The sequence below is a fragment of the Oncorhynchus gorbuscha genome, unplaced genomic scaffold (genome assembly GCF_021184085.1).
Source record: "Oncorhynchus gorbuscha isolate QuinsamMale2020 ecotype Even-year unplaced genomic scaffold, OgorEven_v1.0 Un_scaffold_3788, whole genome shotgun sequence".
Lineage (NCBI taxonomy): Eukaryota > Metazoa > Chordata > Actinopteri > Salmoniformes > Salmonidae > Oncorhynchus > Oncorhynchus gorbuscha.
In genome coordinates, this window is record NW_025747952.1 from 3,710 (window position 1) to 28,211 (window position 24,502).

The 24,502-nt window shown below is 47.3% G+C and overlaps 1 protein-coding gene across 2 annotated transcripts; it reads right to left on the reverse strand.

The window, feature by feature from the left end:
* Positions 1-476: 476 nt before the first annotated feature.
* On the reverse strand, positions 477-24,502 carry LOC124028122 (5-azacytidine-induced protein 2-like). 2 transcript variants are annotated; one of them, XM_046340273.1, is made up of 8 exons: positions 24,327-24,502; positions 22,193-22,424; positions 20,045-20,182; positions 18,598-18,694; positions 17,732-17,865; positions 16,587-16,636; positions 7,574-7,686; positions 477-1,435 (listed from the first exon to the last, which is right to left on the reverse strand). In XM_046340273.1, the coding sequence occupies exons 2-8, from the start codon at positions 22,415-22,417 to the stop codon at positions 996-998; spliced, it is 1,197 nt and encodes a 398-aa protein (XP_046196229.1). In that variant the 5' UTR covers positions 22,418-22,424; positions 24,327-24,502; the 3' UTR covers positions 477-995. The 2 variants fall into 2 exon arrangements, with proteins under 2 accessions (XP_046196229.1, XP_046196228.1); XM_046340272.1 differs by having other exon boundaries at positions 22,193-22,428.

Here is a 24,502-nt window from a genome sequence, read left to right on the forward strand (position 1 = left end):
CTACCTGCCCCCTCTAACCCCTACCTGGGCTACCTGCCCCCCCCTCTAACCCCTAGGCTACTCCCTGCTACCCTGCCCCCCTCTAACCCCTAGGCTACCTGCCCCCCTCTAACCCCTAGGCCCCCCCCAGGCTAACCCCTAGGCCCTGCCCCCCCTAGGCTACCTGCCCCCCTAACCCCTAGGCTACCTGCCCCCCCTAACCCCCCCCAACCACTAGGCTACCCCCCCCCCTACCACTAGGCTACCTGCCCCCCTCTAACCACTAGGCTACCTGCCCCCCCACCAGGCTACCTGTCCCCCCAACCCCTAGGCTACCTGCCCCCCCCTCTAACCACTAGGCTACGCTGTCTTGTGTTGTGTGATTAACAACAGCTTTAGGTGCTACTGGGGGTGTATATATATATATATATACCAGTATCTGTTACAGCGCAGACACACCATGACCTCTATATTATTAAGGACAGATAACAGAAGGATTGACTATATACCTTTATAATACATAACATGTAAATAAGTCACATTAGGAGGGAGGGGCTTAAAATGGAAAAGCAGTCAGACTGTGGATTAGTTCACAACAGCTTTGAGCTCTAGTAAATACCAGTATGGGGATACACACACATAAACACAGTCATCATCTGGCTGTCATCTTTCTCTCTTGGCTGGATGAAACCCTTCCTTTCTCTGCCACCTGATTCCCAGGGAGGGGAGTCGTCCGTGTGTCTGGGCCGGGTCAGAGGGTCAGCCCATCAGAAGCTTCTCCTGTGGTTTGCTCTGTGGCTAGTTGAATCATTCTGGAGCAAGTTCCCCAGGAGTCTCCTCATCTTAAGGGGGGGGGGGGGATGCAGGGCCGGCCAGAGCTGGAGGGGACAGGGGGGGGCACTAGGGGCTCGGAGCAAGTTCCCCAGGCTGGAGAGTCCATAGGAGGTGTCTCCTCATCTTAAGGCAGGTTGGGTGTTGCACGGCAGGGCAGGCTTAGAGCCAGGGGGTTCTCCACCTCAGTAGGGTGGGGGCTTGGCCCAGTCTCCATTAGGGCTCATGGGGGTACTACCCCTGGAGGAGTGGATGGGGCTGCCCTGGCTCAGACCCTGCCTCTGGCCCTCCCAGAAGAGGGCGTCGCTGGGTTTGGGCGGGGAGGGGAAGGACCAGGAGGAGTCATCTAGAGAGGCCTGGTTGAGAGGAGGAGGAGGCAGGAGGACAGGGCTCGTACTGTCCAGACCCAAGGCTCCAGGGTAGTGGCTGGACCAGGGACCGTTTGGCCAGTAGTCCTCCCTGAGACCCTCCAGAGCCGGGGGGGCCACGGGGGGAAGGCAGGGCCGGCCAGAGCTGGAGGGGACAGGGGGGGCACTAGGGGCTCGGGGCACGGTCATGCGGCCTGTTTGATGGTTCAGGTTCTTCTCCACATCGTCCAGGCACTGAACAGGGACAGTTGGTGCAGCTAGAGAGAGAAGGGCACAAACATTTTTCTTTAATAACTTGCTTCAAAATCAGGTTGTCAGATAATTAGAATGTTTTTAACCTGGTTGTGTTCAGTAGACGTCAAAACAGGAGGAAACATTTCGACACGGCTGTTTTGGTACTGAACTGAACTGGTACAATGACACCAATTGTTGGTTTTCAGTTGCATTATGTTCTACAACGTTATGCCCTACTGAACAAGACCCAGTATTTAGCACCATCACCCTTGCCACCTACCCCAAAGCAGAGGGACAGACAGCCAGACAGGCACCATCACCCTTGCCACCTACCCCAAAGCAGAGGGACAGACAGCCAGACAGGCACCATCACCCTTGCCACCTACCCCAAAGCAGAGGGACAGACAGCCAGACTGGCACCATCACCCTTGCCACCTACCCCAAAGCAGACTCACAGACAGCCAACCATTTCACCATCACCCTTGCCACCTACCACAAAGCAGAGGGACAGACAGCCAGACTGGCACCATCACCCTTGCCACCTACCCCAAAGCAGAGGAACAGACAGCCAGACAGGCACCATCACCATCAACCACCTAAACAAAAACTCAGAAGACAGACACCACCATTTATTCCACTGTCCATTATGACAGACTGTTCTAGTAATCATTTCAGTCAGTGTGACTGGTTCTAGTACTCATTTTTCAGTCAGTGTGACTGGTTCTAGTAATCATTTCAGTTAGTGTGACTGGTTCTAGTAATCATTTCAGTTAGTGTGACTGGTTCTAGTAATAATTTCAGTTAGTGTGACTGGTTCTAGTAATCATTTCAGTCAGTGTGACTGGTTCTAGTAATCATTTCAGTGCGACTGGTTCTAGTAATCATTTCAGTGCGACTGGTTCTAGTAATCATTTCAGTTAGTGTGACTGGTTCTAGTAATCATTTCAGTGTGACTCTTTCTAGTAATCAGAGGGACAGTCAGTGTGACTGGTTCTAGTAATCATTTCAGTTAGTGTGACTGGTTCTAGTAATCATTTCAGTTAGACAGTGACTGGTTCTAGTAATCATTTCAGTCAGTGTGACTGGTTCTAGTAATCATTTCAGTTAGTGTGACTGGTTCTAGTAATCATTTCAGTTAGTGTGACTGGTTAGTAATCATTTCAGTTAGTGTGACTGGTTCTAGTAATCATTTCAGTCAGTGTGACTGGTTCTAGTAATCATTTAAGTCAGTGTGACTGGATTCTAGTAGGCATTTCAGTCAGTGTGACTTCAATGTGATGTAGTAATCATTTCAGTTAGTGTGACTGGTTCTAGTAATCATTTCAGTGTGACTCTTTCTAGTAATCATTTCAGTTCTAGTAATCATTTCAACACTGGTTCTAGTAATCATTTCAGTTAGTGTGACTGGTTCTAGTAATCATTTCAGTTAGTGTGACTGGTTCTAGTAATCATTTCAGTCAGTGTGACTGGTTCTAGTAATCAATTTGTAGTGTGACTGGTTCTAGTAATCATTTCAGTAGTGTGACTGGTTCTAGTAATCATTTCAGTTAGTGTGACTGGTTCTAGTAATCATTTCAGTGTGACTGGTTCTAGTCGTTGAGTGTGACTCTTTCTAGTAATCATTTCAGTCAGTGTGACTGGTTCTAGTAATCATTTCAGTCAGTGTGACTGGTTCTAGTAATCATTTCAGTTAGTGTGACTGGTTCTAGTAATCATTTCAGTGTGACTGGTTCTAGTAATCATTTCAGTCAGTGTGACTGGTTCTAGTAATCATTTCAGTCAGTGTGACTGGTTCTAGTAATCATTTCAGTCAGTGTGACTGGCTCTAGTAATCATTTCAGTTAGTGTGACTGGTTCTAGTAATCATTTCAGTCAGTGTGACTGGCTCTAGTAATCATTTGGGCTCAATAATCAACTCTAAATGCTGTTGATTGATATCCATTATCCTCTACGTTGGATGACTGCCAATAACTAGGCTAATTAATTAAAGATTGTTCTTGTGTACCTTGAGGGATGTGTGGTTGGGTGATGCTGACAGAGTCTACCTTTAGGGATATGTGGTTGAGTTGGGTGATGCTGAAAAGGAATTAGTAAACAGTGTGTGAATATAATAGACAAAATATTTATTAAGAAATGATTTATCTTACATTCAGTCAGCATTTTAGGTTAGTTTTATCCTCTAGAAATCAAAGTGACAGACAGACATGTAGACAGACAGAAGGACAGGCAGACAGGCAGAGCGACTACCAGACAGACAGGCAGAGCGACAGCCAGACAGACATGTAGACAGACAGAAGGACAGACAGGCAGACAGACAGGCAGAGCGACAGACAGACAGGCAGAGTGACAGCCAGACAGAGGGACAGACAGCCAGACAGGCAGAGCGACAGCCAGACAGACAGGCAGAGCGACAGCCAGACAGACAGGCAGAGCGACAGCCAGACAGACAGGCAGAGCGACAGCCAGACAGACAGGCAGAGGGACAGCCAGACAGAGGGACAGACAGACAGACAGGCAGAGCGACAGCCAGACAGACAGGCAGAGCGACAGCCAGACAGACAGGCAGAGCGACAGACAGACAGGCAGAGCGACAGCCAGACAGACAGGCAGAGCGACAGCCAGACAGACAGGCAGAGCGACAGCCAGACAGACAGGCAGAGCGACAGCCAGACAGACAGGCAGAGCGACAGCCAGACAGACAGGCAGAGCGACAGCCAGACAGACAGGCAGAGCGACAGCCAGACAGACAGGCAGAGGGACAGCCAGACAGAGGGACAGCCAGACAGGCAGGCAGAGCCAGACAGACAGACAGACAGGCAGAGCAGACAGACAGACAGGCAGAGCGACAGCCTGACAGACAGGCAGAGCGACAGCCAGACAGACAGGCAGAGCGACAGCCAGACAGACAGGCAGAGCGACAGCCAGACAGGCAGGCAGGCAGAGCGACAGACAGACAGACAGGCAGAGCGACAGCAGACAGACAGCCAGCAGGCAGCAGAGGGACAGCCAGCCAGACAGGCAGAGCGACAGCCAGACAGAGGGACAGCCAGACAGACAGGCAGAGGGACAGCCAGACGACAGCCAGCCAGACAGGCAGAGCGACAGCCAGCCAGACAGGCAGAGCGACAGCCAGACAGACAGGCAGAGCACAGCCAGCCAGACAGACAGAGCGACAGCCAGCCAGACAGACAGGCAGAGCGACAGCCAGCCAGACAGACAGGCAGAGCGACAGCCAGCCAGACACTGTAGTTTCCAGAGGCTGTATAGCTAATTGGGCTGAGTAGTGTGAGGAGAGATGGGAGTGAGAATCATACTACCTCTGACCTTCCCTTCAGAACTAGACAGGCTTCAGAAACACAACACACACAGGCCTGATTAAGGCTTTTAGAGAGAAGCATCCCTCAAGTGATAACATGGCTTAGCAACTATATTTAAAGAGAATATACATTTATTTCTATGGTAAAGAGAGTCAGAGCAGTTCAGTCAAACGTCTCTCACACACACACACCCTCTTTAATATGCAGCACAAACGCATGCAACATTAGACACACACATCATTGGTTTTCTATCCAATCATCATGTTGAGCAGATAATAAAGTTTAAATGAGAGTTCCTCTGTGTTTGATGGAAGAGCAGGAGGCAGAGAGGGAGAGAGAGAGAGAGAGTCTCATGAGAGTTTCCCATTTGAATAAAAGTGATTTCGTAGTAAGAACCTCTGACGAATATAGATGCTCGGTGTCTTTGAATAAATACATCTCTCCCCTTTTTCTCTCTCATCTACGAAACAGGATTAGTCTGGGATATTCACTAGAATAAATATATTTGCTCTTTACATTTCATTCTAATTTACACCTCTTGTTTGGTCCCCTGTTCCACAAAGAGAATAGCAACAAACTACATCTCTTCAGGGGTGAAAAACATCAGAACAGGAAGGAGAGATCACTTTAATATCCTAATATATCCTCTACCATTGTAGTGCTATGATAATAGCTCAGCTGTCTCTCTCCACCTAGCCTCCAGTAGATTCCCTCTTTCTCCACCTAGCCTCCAGTAGCATCCCTCTTTCTTCCACCTAGCCTCCAGTAGCATCCCTCTTTCTTCCACCTAGCCTCCAGTAGAATCCCTCTTTCTTCCACCTTTCTCCACCTAGCCTACAGTAGCATCCCTCTTTCTTCCACCTAGCCTCCAGTAGCATCCCTCTTTCTTCCACCTAGCCTACAGTAGCATCCAGTAGATTCTTTTCTTCCACCTAGCCTCCAGTAGCATCACTCTTTCTTCCACCTAGCCTCCAGTAGAATCCCTCTTTCTCCACCTAGCCTCCAGTAGCATCCCTCTTTCTTCCACCTAGCCTCAGTAGAATCCCTCTTTCTTCCACCTAGCCTCCAGTAGCATCCCTCTTTCTTCCACCTAGCCTCCAGTAGAATCCCTCTTTCTTCCACCTAGCCTCCAGTAGAATCCCTCTTTCTTCCACCTAGCCTACAGTAGAATCCCTTTCTTCCACCTAGCCTCCAGTAGAATCCCTCTTTCTTCCACCTAGCCTCCAGTAGCATCCCTCTTTCTCCACCAAGCCTCCAGTAGAAAGATTCCCTCTTGATGGCTTCCACCTAGCCTCCAGTAGCATCCCTCTTTCTTCCACCTAGCCTCCAGTAGAAAACATCTTTCTCCACCTAGCCTACAGTAGCATCCCTCTTTCTTCCACCTAGCCTTACAGTAGCATCCCTCTTTCTTCCACCTAGCCTCCAGTAGATCCTCTTTCTTCCACCTAGCCTCCAGTAGCATCCTCTTGTCTTCCACCTAGCCTACAGTAGCATCCCACCCTGCCCTCAAGACATTTCTTCCACCAACCTTCCAGCCATTACAGTAGCATCCCTCTTTCTCCACCTAGCCTCCAGTAGCATCCCTCTTTCTTCCACCTTAGTAGAATCCTTACAGCGGTTTAGAATCCCTCTTTCTTCCAGCCTACAGTAGCTTACCTGTGGTTTGTAACTCCCTCTTTCTTCCACCTAGCCTGTGGTAGCATCCCTCTTTCTTCCACCTAGCCTCCAGTAGAATCCCTCTTTCTTCCACCTAGCCTTTGTAGCATCCCTCTTTCTTCCACCTAGCCTCCAGTAGAATCCCTCTTCTGTTCCACCTAGCCTGTAGAATCCCTCTTTCTTCCACCTAGCCTCCAGTAGCATCCCTCTTTCTTCCACCTAGCCTCGTCTGTTAGCTACAGTAGCTGTCCCTTTTAACTCTTCCACCTAGCCTCTGTGGTTTGTAACTCACAGTAGCATAGCTCTTTCTTCCACCTAGCCTTATGTAGCATCTGACTCTCATCAACAACTTTTATTTTGAAAGATTCCTTGTTGATGGCATGTTGTTTTAAGATGTGTGAAAAGACAGGTTTGATTAGCTCAGAAGTTTGAAAAAAACATTCATTTCTCTACACTAAATAAGTAGCAGTACGTCAGACGATTTGCTCTTTAGCTCGAGGCCCTCTCCCTCATACACAGGGATTATGTTAATGAGGGCACATTATCCTGGATTGTTCAGAAATACATTACCTTGAAAATACACACGTCTCAAGACATTTCTGTCTGCAACCTTCCAGATCATTACAGAACGTCTTGTAAAGTGCCCCCAGCCAGGCCTTACCTTCTCTGTTAGCTGCGGTTTAGAATTTACCTCGTCTGTGAGCTGCTAGCTGTGGTTTGTAACTCACCTCGTCTGTGAGCTGCTAGCTGTGGTTTGTAACTCACCTCGTCTGTTAGCTGCTAGCTGTGGTTTGTAACTCACCTCGTCTGTTAGCTGCTAGCTGTGGTTTGTAACTCACCTCGTCTGTTAGCTGCTAGCTGTGGTTTGTAACTCACCTCGTCTGTTAGCTGCTAGCTGTGGTTTGTAACTCACCTCGTCTGTTAGCTGTGGTTTGTAACTCACCTCATCTGTTAGCTGTGGTTTGTAACTCACCTCGTCTGCTAGCTGTGGTTTGTAACTCACCTCGTCTGTTAGCTGCTAGCTGTGGTTTGTAACTCACCTCGTCTGTTAGCTGCTAGCTGTGGTTTGTAACTCACCTCGTCTGTTAGCTGCTAGCTGTGGTTTGTAACTCACCTCGTCTGTTAGCTGCTAGCTGTGGTTTGTAACTCACCTCGTCTGTTAGCTGCTAGCTGTGGTTTGTAACTCACCTCGTCTGTTAGCTGCTAGCTTCTTCACCAGGTCAGACTGTTGTTTCAACACTGAGTGTAGAGAGGAGATCTCAGTGGCCAGGGCCTCATAGGACTGTAGAACTGCCTTATCGCTGTAGAATAACAACACAAGACTACCAATGAGAGAAGACGACAGGACAACACTCCTACATTCATCTACAGGACCATTTACATTTGCACAATACATACTTAAAATCAGGAATACACAGATTGTTATATTTGTGGAAACAGTAATGCTGCCACTTTCCCCTGCAGTTCCAGAATATTAAAAATAAATAAATCAAAATACATTTAATTGATAGAAGAAAAATCCTTTAACATTATATGTTAACGCAAAGACCTAAATGTATATTTTCTATTATAGGGTCAAGATGCACAAGACAAGGGGCCTCGCGGGTGGCGCGGAAGACTGGAAGACTGCCTTGTAGAGGAGCACAGATGTCATGAACACTTCGACTTAAACCGGACTCAGCAGAGAGAGAGACCACGGGATAAAAAATAAAATCTACAACGTTACTGATTTTCTACTGAATTATAACATATTTATTTGCAAAAACCTTACACTTACAAAAATAAAAAGATGCTCGGCTTAAAAGATTTCTCTGTGAGATTCACAGGATGGAGAAGGAATCGTTTCAGGCACCTGTTCGGTGTGATAAAAGGCCATTACTTTGTTCTCTATGAATAAAACTCTGGGTCTGTAGCACCAACTAGTGGACATAATAATGTACTGGAGGTCCAAATGAGATCAAATGAGATCCTTTGTATTTGTCAAACGCTCCTGATACACACAGCTGTAGTGGACTTTACAGTGAAGTGCTTCTTCACCAGACATTTCCCAACCATGCAGAGTTTAAGTATGAAACATTTGCTAAATACACTAGAAAATAGTCACACAATAAAATAAGGAGACTATATACAAGGAGTACAGAGTCACTGTGCAGGGGTAACAGGTAGTAATGAGACTATATACAAGGAGTACAGAGTCACTGTGCAGGGGTACCAGGTAGTAATGAGACTATATACAAGGAGTACAGAGTCACTGTGCAGGGGTACCAGGTAGTAATGAGACTATATACAAGGAGTACAGAGTCACTGTGCAGGGAGACTATATACAAGGAGTACAGAGTCACTGTGCAGGGGTAATGAGACTATATACAAGGAGTACAGAGTCACTGTGCAGGGGTACCAGGTAGTAATGAGACTATATACAAGGAGTACAGAGTCACTGTGCAGGGGTACCAGGTAGTAATGAGACTATATACAAGGAGTACAGAGTCACTGTGCAGGGGTACCAGGTAGTAATGAGACTATATACAAGGAGTACAGAGTCACTGTGCAGGGGTACCAGGTAGTAATGAGACTATATACAAGGAGTACAGAGTCACTGTGCAGGGGTACCAGGTAGTAATGAGACTATATACAAGGAGTACAGAGTCACTGTGCAGGGGTACCAGGTAGTAATGAGACTATATACAAGGAGTACAGAGTCACTGTGCAGGGGTACCAGGTAGTAATGAGACTATATACAAGGAGTACAGAGTCACTGTGCAGGGGTACCAGGTAGTAATGAGACTATATACAAGGAGTACAGAGTCACTGTGCAGGGGTACCAGGTAGTAATGAGACTATATACAAGGAGTACAGAGTCACTGTGCAGGGGTACCAGGTAGTAATGAGACTATATACAAGGAGTACAGAGTCACTGTGCAGGGGTACCAGGTAGTAATGAGACTATATACAAGGAGTACAGAGTCACTGTGCAGGGGTACCAGGTAGTAATGAGACTATATACAAGGAGTACAGAGTCACTGTGCAGGGGTACCAGGTAGTAATGAGACTATATACAAGGAGTACAGGGGTAGTCACTGTATACAAGCAGGTCACTGTGCAGGGGTACCAGGTAGTAATGAGACTATATACAAGGAGTACAGAGTCACTGTGCAGGGGTACCAGGTAGTAATGAGACTATATACAAGGAGTACAGAGTCACTGTGCAGGGGTACCAGGTAGTAATGAGACTATATACAAGAGAGTCACTGTGCAGGGGTACCAGGTAGTAATGAGACTATATACAAGGAGTACAGAGTCACTGTGCAGGGGTACCAGGTAGTAATGAGACTATATACAAGGAGTACAGAGTCACTGTGCAGGGGTACCAGGTAGTAATGAGACTATATACAAGGAGTACAGAGTCACTGTGCAGGGGTACCAGGTAGTAATGAGACTATATACAAGGAGTACAGAGTCACTGTGCTAGGGTACAGAGTCACTGTGCAGGGGTACCAGTAGTAATGAGACTATATACAAGGAGTACAGAGTCACTGTGCAGGGGTACCAGGTAGTAATGAGACTATATACAAGGAGTACAGAGTCACTGTGCAGGGTACTATATACAAGGAGTACAGGTAGTAATGAGACTATATACAAGGAGTACAGAGTCACTGTGCAGGGGTACCAGGTAGTAATGAGACTATATACAAGGAGTACAGAGTCACTGTGCAGGGGTACCAGGTAGTAATGAGACTATATACAAGGAGTACAGAGTCACTGTGCAGGGGTACCAGGTAGTAATGAGACTATATACAAGGAGTACAGAGTCACTGTGCAGGGGTACCAGGTAGTAATGAGACTATATACAAGGAGTACAGAGTCACTGTGCAGGGGTACCAGGTAGTAATGAGACTATATACAAGGAGTACAGAGTCACTGTGCAGGGGTACCAGGTAGTAATGAGACTATATACAAGGAGTACAGAGTCACTGTGCAGGGGTACCAGGTAGTAATGAGACTATATACAAGGAGTACAGAGTCACTGTGCAGGGGTACCAGGTAGTAATGAGACTATATACAAGGAGTACAGAGTCACTGTGCAGGGGTACCAGGTAGTAATGAGACTATATACAAGGAGTACAGAGTCACTGTGCAGGGGTACCAGGTAGTGAGACTATATACAAGGAGTACAGAGTCACTGTGCAGGGGTACCAGGTAGTAATGAGACTATATACAAGGAGTACAGAGTCAGTGCAGTCACTGTGAGACAGGGGTACAGGTAGTAGGGGTATGAGACTATATACAAGGAGTACAGAGTCACTGTGCAGGGGTACCAGGTAGTAATGAGACTATATACAAGGAGTACAGAGTCACTGTGCAGGGGTACCAGGTAGTAATGAGACTATATACAAGGAGTACAGAGTCACTGTGCAGGGGTACCAGGTAGTAATGAGACTATATACAAGGAGTACAGAGTCACTGTGCAGGGGTACCAGGTAGTAATGAGACTATATACAAGGAGTACAGAGTCACTGTGCAGGGGTACCAGGTAGTAATGAGACTATATACAAGGAGTACAGAGTCACTGTGCAGGGGTACCAGGTAGTAATGAGACTATATACAAGGAGTACAGAGTCACTGTGCAGGGGTACCAGGTAGTAATGAGACTATATACAAGGAGTACAGAGTCACTGTGCAGGGGTACCAGGTAGTAATGAGACTATATACAAGGAGTACAGAGTCACTGTGCAGGGGTACCAGGTAGTAATGAGACTATATACAAGGAGTACAGAGTCACTGTGCAGGGGTACCAGGTAGTAATGAGACTATATACAAGGAGTACAGAGTCACTGTGCAGGGGTACCAGGTAGTAATGAGACTATATACAAGGAGTACAGAGTCACTGTGCAGGGGTACCAGGTAGTAATGAGACTATATACAAGGAGTACAGAGTCACTGTGCAGGGGTACCAGGTAGTAATGAGACTATATACAAGGAGTACAGAGTCACTGTGCAGGGGTACCAGGTAGTAATGAGACTATATACAAGGAGTACAGAGTCACTGTGCAGGGGTACCAGGTAGTAATGAGACTATATACAAGTGCAGGGGTACCAGGTAGTAGACTATATACAAGGAGTACAGAGTCACTGTGCAGGGGTACCAGGTAGTAATGAGACTATATACAAGGAGTACAGAGTCACTGTGCAGGGGTACCAGGTAGTAATGAGACTATATACAAGGAGTACAGAGTCACTGTGCAGGGGTACCAGGTAGTAATGAGACTATATACAAGGAGTACAGAGTCACTGTGCAGGGGTACCAGGTAGTAATGAGACTATATACAAGGAGTACAGAGTCACTGTGCAGGGGTACCAGGTAGTAATGAGACTATATACAAGGAGTACAGAGTCACTGTGCAGGGGTACCAGGTAGTAATGAGACTATATACAAGGTAGTCACTGTGCAGGGGTATGAGAATGAGACTATATACAAGGAGTACAGAGTCACTGTGCAGGGGTACCAGGTAGTAATGAGACTATATACAAGGAGTACAGAGTCACTGTGCAGGGGTACCAGGTAGTAATGAGACTATATACAAGGAGTACAGAGTCACTGTGCAGGGGTACCAGGTAGTAATGAGACTATATACAAGGAGTACAGAGTCACTGTGCAGGGGTACCAGGTAGTAATGAGACTATATACAAGGAGTACAGAGTCACTGTGCAGGGGTACAGAGTCATACAAGGAGTACAGAGTCACTGTGCAGGGGGTACTATATACAGGTAGAGTCATGAGACTATATACAAGGAGTACAGAGTCACTGTGCAGGGGTAACAGGTAGTAATGAGACTATATACAAGGAGTACAGAGTCACTGTGCAGGGGTACCAGGTAGTAATGAGACTATATACAAGGAGTACAGAGTCACTGTGCAGGGGTACCAGGTAGTAATGAGACTATATACAAGGAGTACAGAGTCACTGTGCAGGGGTACCAGGTAGTAATGAGACTATATACAAGGAGTACAGAGTCACTGTGCAGGGTACCAGGTAGTAATGAGACTATATACAAGGAGTACAGAGTCACTGTGCAGGGGTACCAGGTAGTAATGAGACTATATACAAGGAGTACAGAGTCACTGTGCAGGGGTACCAGGTAGTAATGAGACTATATACAAGGAGTACAGAGTCACTGTGCAGGGGTACCAGGTAGTAATGAGACTATATACAAGGAGTACAGAGTCACTGTGCAGGGGTACCAGGTAGTAATGAGACTATATACAAGGAGTACAGAGTCACTGTGCAGGGGTACCAGGTAGTAATGAGACTATATACAAGGAGTACAGAGTCACTGTGCAGGGGTACCAGGTAGTAATGAGACTATATACAAGGAGTACAGAGTCACTGTGCAGGGGTACCAGGTAGTAATGAGACTATATACAAGGAGTACAGAGTCACTGTGCAGGGGTACCAGGTAGTAATGAGACTATATACAAGGAGTACAGAGTCACTGTGCAGGGGTACCAGGTAGTAATGAGACTATATACAAGGAGTACAGAGTCACTGTGCAGGGGTACCAGGTAGTAATGAGACTATATACAAGGAGTACAGAGTCACTGTGCAGGGGTACCAGGTAGTAATGAGACTATATACAAGGAGTACAGAGTCACTGTGCTAGGGAGTACTGTGCAGGGGTACAGGTAGTAATGAGACTATATACAAGGAGTACAGAGTCACTGTGCAGGGGTACCAGGTAGTAATGAGACTATATACAAGGAGTACAGAGTCACTGTGCAGGGGTACCAGGTAGTAATGAGACTATATACAAGGAGTACAGAGTCACTGTGCAGGGGTACCAGGTAGTAATGAGACTATATACAAGGAGTACAGAGTCACTGTGCAGGGGTACCAGGTAGTAATGAGACTATATACAAGGAGTACAGAGTCACTGTGCAGGGGTACCAGGTAGTAATGAGACTATATACAAGGAGTACAGAGTCACTGTGCAGGGGTACCAGGTAGTAATGAGACTATATACAAGGAGTACAGAGTCACTGTGACAGGGGTACCAGGTAGTAATGAGACTATATACAAGGAGTACAGAGTCACTGTGCAGGGGTACCAGGTAGTAATGAGACTATATACAAGGAGTACAGAGTCACTGTGCAGGGGTACCAGGTAGTAATGAGACTATATACAAGGAGTACAGAGTCACTGTGCAGGGGTACCAGGTAGTAATGAGACTATATACAAGGAGTACAGAGTCACTGTGCAGGGGGTACCAGGTAGTAATGAGACTATATACAAGGAGTACAGAGTCACTGTGCAGGGGTACCAGGTAGTAATGAGACTATATACAAGGAGTACAGAGTCACTGTGCAGGGGTACCAGGTAGTAATGAGACTATATACAAGGAGTACAGAGTCACTGTGCAGGGGTACCAGGTAGTAATGAGACTATATACAAGGAGTACAGAGTCACTGTGCAGGGGTACCAGGTAGTAATGAGACTATATACAAGGAGTACAGAGTCACTGTGCAGGGGTACCAGGTAGTAATGAGACTATATACAAGTCACTGTGCAGTACAGAGTCACTGTGCAGGGGTACCAGGTAGTAATGAGACTATATACAAGGAGTACAGAGTCACTGTGCAGGGGTACCAGGTAGTAATGAGACTATATACAAGGAGTACAGAGTCACTGTGCAGGGGTACCAGGTAGTAATGAGACTATATACAAGGAGTACAGAGTCACTGTGCAGGGGTACCAGGTAGTAATGAGACTATATACAAGGAGTACAGAGTCACTGTGCAGGGGTACCAGGTAGTAATGAGACTATATACAAGGAGTACAGAGTCACTGTGCAGGGGTACCAGGTAGTAATGAGACTATATACAAGGAGTACAGAGTCACTGTGAGACAGGGGTACCAGGTAGTAAATGAGACTATATACAAGGAGTACAGAGTCACTGTGCAGGGGTACCAGGTAGTAATGAGACTATATACAAGGAGTACAGAGTCACTGTGCAGGGGTACCAGGTAGTAATGAGACTATATACAAGGAGTACAGAGTCACTGTGCAGGGGTACCAGGTAGTAATGAGACTATATACAAGGAGTACAGAGTCACTGTGCAGGGGTACCAGGTAGTAATGAGACTATATACAAGGAGTACAGAGTCACTGTGCAGGGGTACCAGGTAGTAATGAGACTATATACAAGGAGTACAGAGTCACTGTGCAGTGGTACCAGGTAGTAATGAGACTATATACAAGGAGTACAGAGTCACTGTGCAGTGGTACCAGGTAGTAATGAGACTATATACAAGGAGTACAGAGTCACTGTGCAGGGGTACCAGGTAGTAATGAGACTATATACAAGGAGTACAGAGTCACTGTGCAGGGGTACCAGAGTCACTGTGCAGGGGTACCAGGTAGTAATGAGACTATATACAAGGAGTACAGAGTCACTGTGCAGGGGTGGTAGTAATGAGACTATAGGTAGTAATGAGACTATAATGAGACAATACAAGGAGTACAGAGTCACTGTGCAGGGGTACCAGGTAGTAATGAGACTATATACAAGGAGTACAGAGTCACTGTGCAGGGGTACCAGGTAGTAATGAGACTATATACAAGGAGTACTGTGCAGTACAGAGTCACTGTATACAAGGAGTACAGGGGCAGGGGTACCAGGTAGTAATGAGACTATATACAAGGAGTACAGAGTCACTGTGCAGGGGTACCAGGTAGTAATGAGACTATATACAAGGAGTACAGAGTCACTGTGCAGGGTACCAGGTAGTAATGAGACTATATACAAGGAGTACAGAGTCACTGTGCAGGGGTACCAGGTAGTAATGAGACTATATACAAGGAGTACAGAGTCACTGTGCAGGGGTACCAGGTAGTAATGAGACTATATACAAGGAGTACAGAGTCACTGTGCAGGGGTACCAGGTAGTAATGAGACTATATACAAGGAGTACAGAGTCACTGTGCAGGGGTACCAGGTAGTAATGAGACTATATACAAGGAGTACAGAGTCACTGTGCAGGGGTACCAGGTAGTAATGAGACTATATACAAGGAGTACAGAGTCACTGTGCAGTGGTACCAGGTAGTAATGAGACTATATACAAGGTCACTGTGCAGTACCAGTACAGAGTCAGGGGGTACCAGGTAGTAATGAGACTATATACAAGGAGTACAGAGTCACTGTGCAGGGGTACCAGGTAGTAATGAGACTATATACAAGGAGTACTAGTACAGAGTCACTGTACAGGGGTACCAGGTAGTAATGAGACTATATACAAGGAGTACAGAGTCACTGTGCAGGGGTACCAGGTAGTAATGAGACTATATACAAGGAGTACCAGTACAGAGTCACTGTGCAGGGGTACCAGGTAGTAATGAGACTATATACAAGGAGTACAGAGTCACTGTGCAGGGGTACCAGGTAGTAATGAGACTATATACAAGTCACTGAGGGGTACCAGTACAGAGTCACTGTGCAGGGGTACCAGGTAGTAATGAGACTATATACAAGGAGTACAGAGTCACTGTGCAGGGGTACCAGGTAGTAATGAGACTATATACAAGGAGTACAGAGTCACTGTGCAGGGGTACCAGGTAGTAATGAGACTATATACAAGGAGTACAGAGTCACTGTGCAGGGAGTCACTGTGCAGGGGTACCAGGTAGTAATGAGACTATATACAAGGAGTACAGAGTCACTGTGCAGGGGTACCAGGTAGTAATGAGACTATATACAAGGAGTACAGAGTCACTGTGCAGGGGTACCAGGTAGTAATGAGACTATATACAAGGAGTACAGAGTCACTGTGCAGGGGTACCAGGTAGTAATGAGACTATATACAAGGTGCAGTACAGAGTCACTGTGCAGGGGTACCAGGTAGTAATGAGACTATATACAAGGAGTACAGAATCACTGTGCAGGGGTACCAGGTAGTAATGAGACTATATACTCAGACGAGTTTCTTATTGAAAGTGAACCCTGTTGCTAGGTAAACTACAGACATAGATTTTCCCGGCTCTGAGGTAAACAAGTCTTTTGTCTCCACCTGGTGGCTGGTGTATGGCATCTACACAATGACAGGTGTTTGAAATGGGGCTAAATTCTGCTTCAATTTATTGAGTGAGTTCTTTCCCCCCCTGGTGTCAAACCTGAAGAAGTATTTCTGATGAGATGAAGGACATACCTGGGGTTGGACTCCACGTGATTCTGGTCACAGTCAGTTCCAGAAGAATCCTAGGAAGAGGTCATCAAAAGAGTTAGAAATGAAACCCTAGAATAAGAGCGTAGTTCACAGACCATGTCTGGAAAAGAAAGCCCGGCAATCTACACCGGCATTCTGGTTGATCCACAATGTGTGTTCATGGACCGCAAACAAAGGTTTCTGGGTCAACAGACCTTCACCAGGGTTTTGGGTCAACAGACCTTCACCAGGGTTTTGGGTCAACAGACCGTCACCAGGGGTTTTGGGTCAACAGACCGTCACCAGGGTTTTGGGTCAACAGACCGTCACCAGGGGTTTTGGGTCAACAGACCGTCACCAGGGGTTTTGGGTCAACAGACCGTCACCAGGGGTTTTGGGTCAACAGACCTTCACCAGGGGTTTTGGGTCAACAGACCTTCACCAGGGGTTTTGGGTCAACAGACCGTCACCAGGGTTTTGGGTCAACAGACCGGGTCACCAGGGTTTTGGGTCAACAGACCTTCACCAGGGTTTTGGGTCAACAGACCTTCACCAGGGTTTTGGGTCAACAGACCTTCACCAGGGTTTTTGGGTCAACAGACCTTCACCAGGGGTTTTGGGTCAACAGACCTTCACCAGGGGTTTTGGGTCAACAGACCTTCACCAGGGTCAACAGACCTTCACTTTTCTGGGTCAACAGACCTTCACCAGGGGTTTTGGGTCAACAGACCTTCACCATGGTTTTGGGTCAACAGACCTTCACCAGGGTTTTTGGGTCAACAGACCTTCACCAGGGTTTTTGGGTCAACAGACCTTCACCAGGGTTTTTGGGTCAACAGACCTTCACTGGGTTTTTGGGTCAACAGACCTTCACTGGGTTTTTGGGTCAACAGACCTTCACCGGGTTTTTGGGTCAACAGACCTTCACCGGGTTTTTGGGTCAACAGACCTTCACCAGGGGTTTTGGGTAAACAGACCTTCACCAGGGGTTTTGGGTCAACAGACCTTCACCAGGGGTTTTGGGTCAACAGACCTTCACCAGGGGTTTTGGGTCAACAGACCTTCACCGGGGTTTTGGGTCAACAGACCTTCACTGGGTTTCTGGGTCAACAGACCTTCACACTAGTTCTATATCCCCATAGTCTTACCCCACAGTGTCCCTGCAGTCGGTTCTTCTCCAGAGTCATCCTCTCCAACTCCTCCTGCAGCGTATGCATCTTCAGGTCACTGTTGATCCTGTCCACCTGCCAGTAGTCCTGAGTACTGGTTAGAGACTTCATCACTATGGAGAGAGAGAGAACACACACACACACGGTTAGAATACAACGTTGTCACTTCTGGGTCATGTGACATCAGTCCCCTTCTACTTCTGTAACGTTGAACATCAGGGTAGAGAGCGTTGAACGATGAACTCTAGGTTGTCTGGGAGAAACATTGAACATCAGGTTAGAGAAGGTTGAACGATGACCTCTAGGTTGTCTGGGAGAAACATTGAACATCAGGTTAGAGAAGGTTGAACAATGACCTCTAGGTTGTCTGGGAGAAACATTGAACATCAGGTTAGAGAAGGTTGAACAATGAACACTAGTCCCTTTGTCTGGCTGAGGTTAAGTCCCTTGGCTGAGGTTTGAAGTCCCTTGGCTGAGGTTAGGTTGTCTGGGAGTTACAGTCCCTTGGCTGAGGTTAAGTACAGTCCCCTTGGCTGAGGTTAAGTACAGTCCCTTGGCTGAGGTTAAGTACAGTCCCTGGCTGAGGTTAAACAGTCCCTTGGCTGAGGTTAAGTACAGTCCCTTGGCTGAGGTTAAGTACAGTCCCTTGGCTGAGGTTAAGTACAGTCCCTTGGCTGAGGTTAAGTACAGTCCCTTGGCTGAGGTTAAGTTGTCCCTGGCTGAGGTTAAGTACAGTCCCTTGGCTGAGGTTAAGTACAGTCCCTTGGCTGAGGTTAAGTACAGTCCCTTGGCTGAGGTTAAGTACAGTCCCTTGGCTGAGGTTAAGTCCCTGGTCATTAAAGTACCTTGACTGGTCTCCATCTCAGTCTTTAACTGCAGCAGCTCCATCTCTTTGGCCTGCAGCTGCTCATTCAGGAGCCTCTCAGACTCACTCTTCTCCCTCTAGAAACATTGAACATCAGGGTAGAAACACAGTTTAAAAAAACATCAGAGAGACATGATGAAGAGTAAAAGATGAAGAGTCAGTGAAGCAGGAGGAGAGACAGTTACAAAGAGACACATTTATTATTATTATTATATTATAAAGACAGGAAGAGATACTGACCAGCTGGACCTAGTGGACTGTCCACGCCAGCTGGACCTAGTGGACTGTCCACGCCAGCTGGACCTAGTGGACTGTCATCAGGCCAGCGCCTCTAGGTTGCTTGGACCTGTGGACTGTCCACGCCAGCTGGACCTAGTGGACTGTCCACGCCAGCTGGACCTAGTGGACTGTCCAGGGCCAGCTGAATAATGACCTCTAGCTGGAGCTGGAACATAGTGGACTGTCCACGCCAGCTGGACCTCAGTGGACTGTCCACGCCAGCTGGACCTAGTGGACTGTCCACGCCAGCTGGACCTCAGTGGACTGTCTGGGACGCCAGCTGGACCTAGTGGACTGTCTACACCAGCTGGACCTAGTGGACTGTCTACTGGGACCAGCTGGACCTAGTGGACTGTCTATACCAGCTGGACCTAGTGAGGTTAGTCCTAGTGGACTGTCTATACCAGCTGGACCTAGTGGACTGTCTATACCAGCTGGACCTAGTGGACTGTCTACGCCAGCTGGACCTAGTGGACTGTCTATGCCAGCTGGACCTAGTGGACTGTCTACGCCAGCTGGACCTAGTGGACTGTCTGCAGCAGCCACTGGACCAGCTGGACCTAGTGGACTGTCCACGCCAGCTGGACCTAGTGGACTGTCCAGGTTAAGTCGGCTGAAGGTTAAGACCAGCTGGACCTAGCTGGACGTCCCTGGACTGTCCACGCCAGCTGGACCTAGTGGACTGTCCACGCCAGCTGGACCTAGTGGACTGTCCACCCTACCAGCTGGACCTAGTGGACTGTCTATACCAGCTGGACCTAGTGGACTGTCTATACCAGCTGGACCTAGTGGACTGTCTATACCAGCTGGACCTAGTGGACTGTCTATACCAGCTGGACCTGTCTAGTGGACTGTCTATACCAGCTGGACCTAGTGGACTGTCTATACCAGCTGGACCTAGTGGACTGTCTATACCAGCTGGACCTGGACCTAGTGGACCAGCTGGACCTGTGGACTGTCTATACCAGCTGGACCTAGTGGACTGTCTACACCAGCTGGACCTAGTGGACTGTCTATACCAGCTGGACCTAGTGGACTGTCTACACCAGCTGGACCTAGTGGACTGTCTACGCCAGCTGGACCTGTGGACTGTCTACGCCAGCTGGACCTAGTGGACCAGCCAGCTGGACCTAGTGGACTGTACATACCAGTTTATTGAGCTCCAGCTGCAGGTCCTCCTTCTCCATGTAGATGCCACGGTAGGCACTGAAGGCCTTGTTGGACTGTACTGGGCTGGACCTAGTCCTTCTGGACCTAGGGGAAGGAGGACTGTCAGGCCTGAACAGCTGGACAGGGTACAACACACAGCGACAGGTTACAGCCACACAGCTGGACAGCCACAGCTACAGCTGTTACAACACAGCAGCTACAGGTTACAACACACAGCTACAGGGTACAACCACACAGCTACAGGTTACAACCACAGCTATCAGGTTACAGCCACACATCAGTTACAACACACAGCTACAGGGTACAACACACAGCTGTAGACAGGGTACAACACACAGCTACAGGGTACAACACACAGCTACAGGGTACAACACACAGCTACAGGGTACAACACACAGCTACAGGTTACAGCCACAGCTCAGTTACAACACACAGCTACAGGGTACAACACACAGCTACAGGTTACAGCCACACATCAGGTTACAACACAGCTACAGGGTACAACACACAGCTACAGGTTACAACACAGCTACAGGTTACAGCCACACAGCTACAGTTACAACACACAGCTACAGGTTACAACACAGCTACAGGTTACAGCCACACAGCTACAGGTTACAACACACAGCTACAGGTTACAACACACAGCTACAGGTTACAACACACAGCTACAGGTTAAAACACACAGCTACAGGTTACAACACACAGCTACAGGGTACAACACACAGCTACAGGTTACAACCACACATCAGTTACAACACAGCTACAGGGTACAACACACAGCTACAGGTTACAACACACACTACAGGTTACAACACAGGTTAAAACACACAGCTACAGGTTAAACACAGCACACAGCTACAGGGTACAACACACAGCTACAGGTTAAAACACACACAGGTACAACTACAACACACAGCTACAGGGTACAACACACAGCTACAGGTTACAACACACAGCCACAGGGTACAACACACAGCCACAGGGTACAACACACAGCCACAGGGTACAACACACAGCCACAGGGTACAACACACAGCCACAGGGTACAACACACAGCCACAGGGTACAACACACAGCCACAGGGTACAACACACAGCCACAGGGTACAACACACAGCCACAGGGTACAACACACAGCTACAGGGTACAACACACAGCCACAGGGTACAACACACAGCTACAGGGTAAAACACACAGCTACAGGGTACAACACACAGCTACAGGTTACAACACACAGCCACAGGTTAAAACACACAGCTACAGGTTACAACACACAGCTACAGGTTACAACACACAGCTACAGGTTACAACACACAGCTACAGGTTTAAAACACACAGCTACAGGTTAAAACACACAGCTACAGGTTAAAACACACAGCTACAGGGTAAAACACACAGCTACAGGGTACAACACACAGCCACAGGTTAAAACACACAGCCACAGGTTAAAACACACAGCTACAGGGTACAACACACAGCTACAGGTTACAACACACAGCCACAGGGTACAACACACAGCCACAGGTTACAACACACAGCCACAGGTTACAACACACAGCTACAGGGTACAACACACAGCCACAGGGTACAACACACAGCCACAGGGTACAACACACAGCCACAGGGTACAACACACAGCCACAGGGTACAACACACAGCCACAGGGTACAACACACAGCCACAGGGTACAACACACAGCCACAGGGTACAACACACAGCAGCAACACACAGGGTACAACACACAGCCACAGGGTACAACACACAGCCACAGGGTACAACACACAGCCACAGGGTACAACACACAGCCACAGGGTACAACACACAGCCACAGTTTAAAACACACAGCCACAGGTTACAACACACAGCCACAGGTTACAACACACAGCCACAGGTTACAACACACAGCCACAGGTTACAACACACAGCCACAGGTTAAAACACACAGCCACAGGTTAAAACACACAGCCACTTTATCTGCCCCCCCCCCCCAAATAAATCAAAGTCCCTATCAGGATAATAACATTGTATTTTACTGCTACTGCTGAGAACTCCCTGTATCCTGATATGCATGTATGAAGTTGCTACTGTTGTGTCATAATGAGGCCCCGCCCCCTCATCCCGTACCTTATCTTCCAGTTGTTTGACTCTCTTCCTCAGCAGTGTGTTCTCTCTCTCCGTGTCTCTCAGCCTCTTCTTGATGTCCTCGTATGCTGTGACCAAGGCAAAGTGGGAGGCTACGGACTCATCCCCGGCACACACGGACACGGGGCTCTCCCCTGCTCCACCGTACGCCGTCTCATGCTTCAGAATGCAGATATCGTCCTCCACTGCCTCCATGCCAAGCTCCATGCCAGGCCTAGCTAGTAGAGAGCAGAGGTAGATCAGAGGAGTCAATTATACACAACTAGACAATAATGCCAAGCTCCATGCCAGACCTAGCTAGTAGAGAGCAGAGGTAGACCCGAGGAGTCAGTAGTAACACAACTAAGACAATAATGCCAAGCTCCATGCCAGGCCTAGCTAGTAGAGAGCAGAGGTAGATCAGAGGAGTCAATTATACACAACTAGACAATAATGCCAAGCTCCATGCCAGGCCTAGCTAGTAGAGAGCAGAGGTAGACCCGAGGAGTCAGTAGTAACACAACTAAGACAATAATGCCAAGCTCCATGCCAGGCCTAGCTAGTAGAGAGCAGAGGTAGATCAGAGGAGTCAGTTATACAGACAATAATAAGCTCCATGCCAGACCTACTAGTAGAGAGCAGAGGTAATCAGTAGTAACACAACTAAGACAATCCTCCATGCCAGGCCTAGCTAGTAGAGAGCAGAGGTAGACCAGAGGAGTCAGTAGTAACACAACTAAGACAATAATGCCAAGCTCCATGCCAGGCCTAGCTAGTAGAGAGCAGAGGTAGACCCGAGGAGTCAGTAGTAACACAACTAAGACAATAAACAAGCTCCTTGCCAGGCCTAGCTAGTAGAGCAGAGGTAGATCAGAGGAGTCACAACTAAGACAATAATGCCAGTCCATGAGGCCTAGCTAGTAGAGAGCAGAGGTAGACCCGGGAACAAATCATTTATTTCCACAAACTAAGACAATAATGCCAAGCTCCATGCCAGGCAAATCCAGGAGTAGAGAGCAGAGGTAGATGAGTTGAGTCAGTGTAAAAATAAGACAATAATGCCAAGCTCCATGCCAGACCTAGCTAGTAGAGGAGCAGGTAACCCGACCTCTCAGTAGTAACATAACTGAGACAAAACAAGCTGCATGAGTGTGACATAGAGTTGCATATATTTGGGAACAAATGATATTTCCAGCAAACTTTAGAATGACAACAGTTGTGCTAAGAACCAGGATAATTCTGCTCTGATTGATCTCACTGTTTGAAAATGCAGAGAAAACCATACAAAATAACCTAGCTCTGCATTGGGCCTGGCTGTTTCTTATCTGACACCACGACAAGCTGCATTGGGCTTGGCTTTGTGTGCAAGACACCACGATAACCTGCTCTGCGTTGGGCTTGGCTTTGTGTGCAAGACACCACGATAACCTGCTCTGCATTGGGCTTGGCTGTGTGTGCAAGACACCACGATAACCTGCTCTGCATTGGGCCTGGCTTTGTGTGCAAGACACCAAGATAACCAGCTCTGCATTGGGCCTGGCTGTGTGTGCAAGACACCACGATAACCAGGGCTGGCTGTGTGTGACCACGATAACACTCTGGGACACATAGCCAGCTCTGCATTGGGCTTGGCTGTGTGTGACATCGTGAGTCTGTGAATTGGTTGGATTCCCAATGTTAAACGATAACGGAAGTGAGAGCTTAGGAACTGTTGTGTCAAAGAGAAACCAAAACCAACGTTGTATGTCATGACACTTGTTGAAATCAATCTATCTATTATTAAAACGATTAGTTAAAACCATAATCAATTATTATCGGTTAAAAACAATTAGTAAATATATCAGGTTGTCATAAAATAAACACGTCCCTTTCCACCACACCAGGAAAAAAAAGCAAAACATCAGCATTTCGAAGGACGTTAGCATACCTAGCTACCGTTAGCAACTCGAGACAGGCCATTATTCAATACGGATCAACCCAAACTAAAGACTGGTGTGTTATCTATCGTGATAAATTGCTAATCTAGACCTTACAACTTGTGAGCCAGTTTGCGATGATAGTCTTATAGCAGTTATCTGTCAGCTAAACGATACAAGAATACGCAGCCAGCTGATGCTCAATAGTTAGCTTATTTTACCTTTGTCGATGTTGTTTTCGACGATATCACGTTGTGTATCTACCGAGCATGGTTTTAGTACCAATTTACGGGACGACTGTGATGCCAAAAAAAAAATAGATATCTCTGTTGTAAATCGTTATTTGATATGTTTTCGATATAAAATACATTTGTGATTAAACATGAACCAGGAAACG

Bases quoted from the DNA above. Each gene is read 5' to 3' on its own strand.
- LOC124028122 (XM_046340273.1), bottom strand. From the start codon at position 22,417: ATGGAGCTTGGCATGGAGGCAGTGGAGGACGATATCTGCATTCTGAAG. The intron at 20,183-22,192 runs GTACGGGATGAG...TACCCTGTCCAG, and splicing joins TCAAACAACTGGAAGATAAG to CTGTTCAGGCCTGACAGTCC. The intron at 7,687-16,586 runs GTATGTCCTTCA...GTTATTCTACAG, and splicing joins CACGTGGAGTCCAACCCCAG to CGATAAGGCAGTTCTACAGT.